General features: G+C 40.6%; 1 protein-coding gene across 1 annotated transcript; it reads right to left on the minus strand.

The window, feature by feature from the left end:
- Nucleotides 1–1377: 1377 nt before the first annotated feature.
- Nucleotides 1378–2406, minus strand: LOC109341625. Its single transcript, XM_019579567.1, has one exon. It carries the CDS (start codon nucleotides 2404–2406, stop codon nucleotides 1378–1380), a length of 1029 nt encoding a protein of 342 aa, XP_019435112.1.
- Between the last annotated feature and the right edge of the window lie 1269 nt (nucleotides 2407–3675).

Genomic DNA, 3675 nt, shown 5'->3' on the forward strand with positions numbered 1-3675 from the left:
AAACCAGGGCCGCTCTTGTATCAACAGGAGTTTTTCATCAGGAAACTCTTCCATCACTTCAGCTTCTTTCTTGGTCACATCCTGATTCACAAGCCGGGATAAATGATCCGCAACATAATTCTCACTTCCCTTCTTGTCTTTGATTGTCAGATCAAATTCCTGCAAAAGCAAAATCCATCGCAACAATCTGGGTTTGGAATCAGATTTTGTTAGTAAGTACTTGATTGCTGCATGGTCAGTGTAAATAATAACTTTTGAACCAATTAAATATGATCTAAATTTTTCCAATGCATATACAATTGCCAGTAATTCTTTTTCTGTTGTTGCATAATTAATTTGTGCTTCATTTAAAACCTTACTGGCATAATGAACCGCATGAAAAACTTTAGATTTCCTTTGTCCTAATACAGCTCCAATTGCATAGTCGCTGGCATCGCACATAAGTTCAAAATTTAACTGCCAATCAGGTGCGACTATCACAGGAGCAGAAACAAGTTTTTGTTTAAGCATTTCAAAAGCGTTTAGACACTCAGCATCAAAATGAAAAGTGATGTCTTTATTTAATAAATTACTGAGTGGTTTTGCAATTTTCGAAAAATCTTTTATGAAACGCCTATAAAAACCTGCATGACCAAGGAAACTCCTTATTCCTTTCACATTTGTTGGCGAAGGCAGTTCTACAATCACTTCCACTTTTGCTCTATCGACTTCAATGCCTCGAGAAGAGATTTTCTGCCCTAATACCACACCTTCGGTTACCATAAAATGACATTTCTCCCAGTTAAGAACGAGATTGGTTTCAACACATCGCTTTAGTACAATGTTCAGATTTTCCAAGCAGCAATCGAATGACGATCCAAAAACTGAGAAATCATCCATAAACACCTCAATGCAGTTTTCCACCAGATCAGAAAAAATGGCAAGCATGCATCTTTGAAAGGTAGCCGGTGCGTTGCACAAACCAAAAGGCATCTTCCTATATGCAAAAACTCCGAAAGGACATGTAAAGGCTGTCTTTTCCTGATCCATTGGATCCACTGTGATCTGATTATAGCCTGAGTATCCATCCAGAAAACAATAGAATGCTTGGCCTGCTAACCTTTCAATCATCTGATCCATGAATGGTAATGGAAAATGATCCTCTCGAGTAGCCTGATTGAGTTTTCTGTAATCAATACACATCCGCCATCCAGTGACTGTTCTGGTCGGAATCAGCTTGTTCTTGTCATTCTGCACCACTGTCATTCCTCCTTTCTTCGGGACAACCTGAACTGGACTAACCCATGTACTGTCAGAAATCGGATATATCATTCTGGCATCCAATAGTTTCATCACCTCTTTCTTCACCACCTCTTTCATTGTAGGATTAAGGCGTCTCTAAGGTTGTGCCACTGGTCTGTAGTCCTGCTCCATATGGATCTTGTGCATACAATAAGAGGGACTGATTCCCTTCAGATCAGATAAGGTCCATCCGATGGCTCCTTTATTTGCTCTCAAAACATCAATCAGCTTCCGCTCCTCATCAGATGATAGAGTGCTATTGATTATCACTGGTTTTCTGTCTTCTCCTTCCAAAAACACATATTTCAGGTGTGCGGGTAACAATTTCAGCTCTAATTTCTGACTTTCACTTTGTTGATTTGCTGGTAGCTGTTCTGATCGAACCTGCGGATTCAATACCATGATGTTTGCATCTAATTCTGCTACACACCTTTCGATTTCCTCATTTTCCTTTTCATTCGCATCTTCCACTGCACCAATCAAAGCTTTCTCCAATGAACACCTGTTGTGCGACTGAAAATTCCTTGTCAGACATAATTTTTCAAGAACATCAACTCTGAAGCATTGTTGTCTATCTTTCGGATGGTGCATGGCTTCAAAGACGTTGAAGTTTACTTCATCATCTTGAACTCGAACTTTTAGTTTACCATCATCTACATCAATAATCACACGAGCAGTTTTCATGAAAGGTCGCCCGAGAATCAAAGGAACCTCTGCATCCTCTTCAATGTCCATAATCACAAAGTCAACCGGAAACACCAGTTTGTCAACCTTAACCAGGACATCTTCTGCAACTCCATATGGAAACTTCATTGATCGATCTGCGAGCTGCAAAGTCATCCTTGTAGGCTTGATTTCTAAATCTCCAATTCTCCGTAACATGGACAGTGGCATCAGATTGATGCTAGCTCCCAAATCCAGCAATGCTTTCCCTACAGCTAGCTCTCCAATTTTGACTGGAATTGTAAAGCTGCCTGGATCTTTGGTTTTCTGTGGCAGAGATTTTTGAATTATTGCACTGCAGCCTGCTTCAAGTGTCACTGTTTCTTCTGAAAACTTTTTCTTTCTGGTTAGAAGGTCCTTCATGAATTTGGCATATGTCGGCATTTGTTCCATAGCTTCCATGAATGGTATGTTAATCTGAAGATTCTTGAATATATCCATGAAGCGCATGTATTGCCGTTCTTTGTCTTTCTTTGAAGGATTCTTTGGATACGGAAGATTTTTTTATCTGTGGGAGATCACTCTTTTGCTTGTCTTGACTTTGCTCACTATTTTCTCCCTCGTCTGATTTTTCTTTTTCTGTCTCTTTCAGTACTTCCTCGTCTACAAGTAGATTATCACCATTACCTTGCCCGATCACTATACCGCTCCTAGTAGTAATAGCTTTGCAGTGTTCTTTGGGAGTGGTTTGAGTGTTGGCTGAAAACTGTTGACGATCCGAATGCTGCTCTGACATCTGTGTAGCCAATTGCCCCACTTGAGTTTCCAGATTTCTGATCGCGGCTTCTGTATTCTTTTGGTTTGTCATTGACATTTGCATGAATTTCTCAAAGGTATCTTCTAATTTGGTCTGTCTTTCGTGCAACGGAGGGTGTTGATTCTGTTGGAATGGTGGTTGCCTGTTTGATGCTCCTGCTTCTTGTCTCCAACCATAACTTTGATTTTGATTGCCTCTCCAACCCTGCGAAAATTGATTATTATAAGGAGGATTATTAGAGAAATTACCTTGTCGAGGTTGGTTGTTGACATATTGTACTTCCTCTGCATTGTTGCTTGGCATTGAACAATAGCCATTAGCATGATCACCCCCACAGAAATCACATCTGAATGTTTGTTGATGTGGAGAAACCTGCACAGCATTGAGTTGTTGAGGTAACCTTGCCATCTGCTTGGTGAGTGCTTCGATTTGTTGAGTAAGAATCTTATTCTGTGCTAGAATAGCATCTGATGTATTCAAATCATGCATTCCCCGCTTTTGTTGCACTGTTCTCCTGTTATGCTGTGCTTGCCTATCTGTAGACGATAGAGCGTTGATTATTCTTCTGGCCTGTTCAGCATCTGCGTCCATTATTGTTCCACCTGCTGACGCATCCAAGATCATCTTGGTATCAGGTACCAACCCATTGCAGAATATATTAAGCTGATCCACATCTTCGAGTCCGTGGTTGGGGCATTTTCTCAACAACAATTGGAAACGTTCCCAAGCTTCATAGAATGCTTCATCCATACCCTGCCTGAAGGTTGATATCTCAAACTTTGCTTGCACATAGCGAGCTGGAGGGAAGAATCTAGTTAAAAACTTCGTTTCCAAATCGCTCCAACTGGTTAAGCTTTGAGTTGGATGAGATTTCAGCCATTCCCGAGCTTCGCCTAGAAGAGAAAATGGAAATA

The sequence above is a fragment of the Lupinus angustifolius genome, unplaced genomic scaffold, assembly GCF_001865875.1.
Source record: "Lupinus angustifolius cultivar Tanjil unplaced genomic scaffold, LupAngTanjil_v1.0 Scaffold_531, whole genome shotgun sequence".
In the NCBI taxonomy this organism is placed as follows: domain Eukaryota; kingdom Viridiplantae; phylum Streptophyta; class Magnoliopsida; order Fabales; family Fabaceae; genus Lupinus; species Lupinus angustifolius.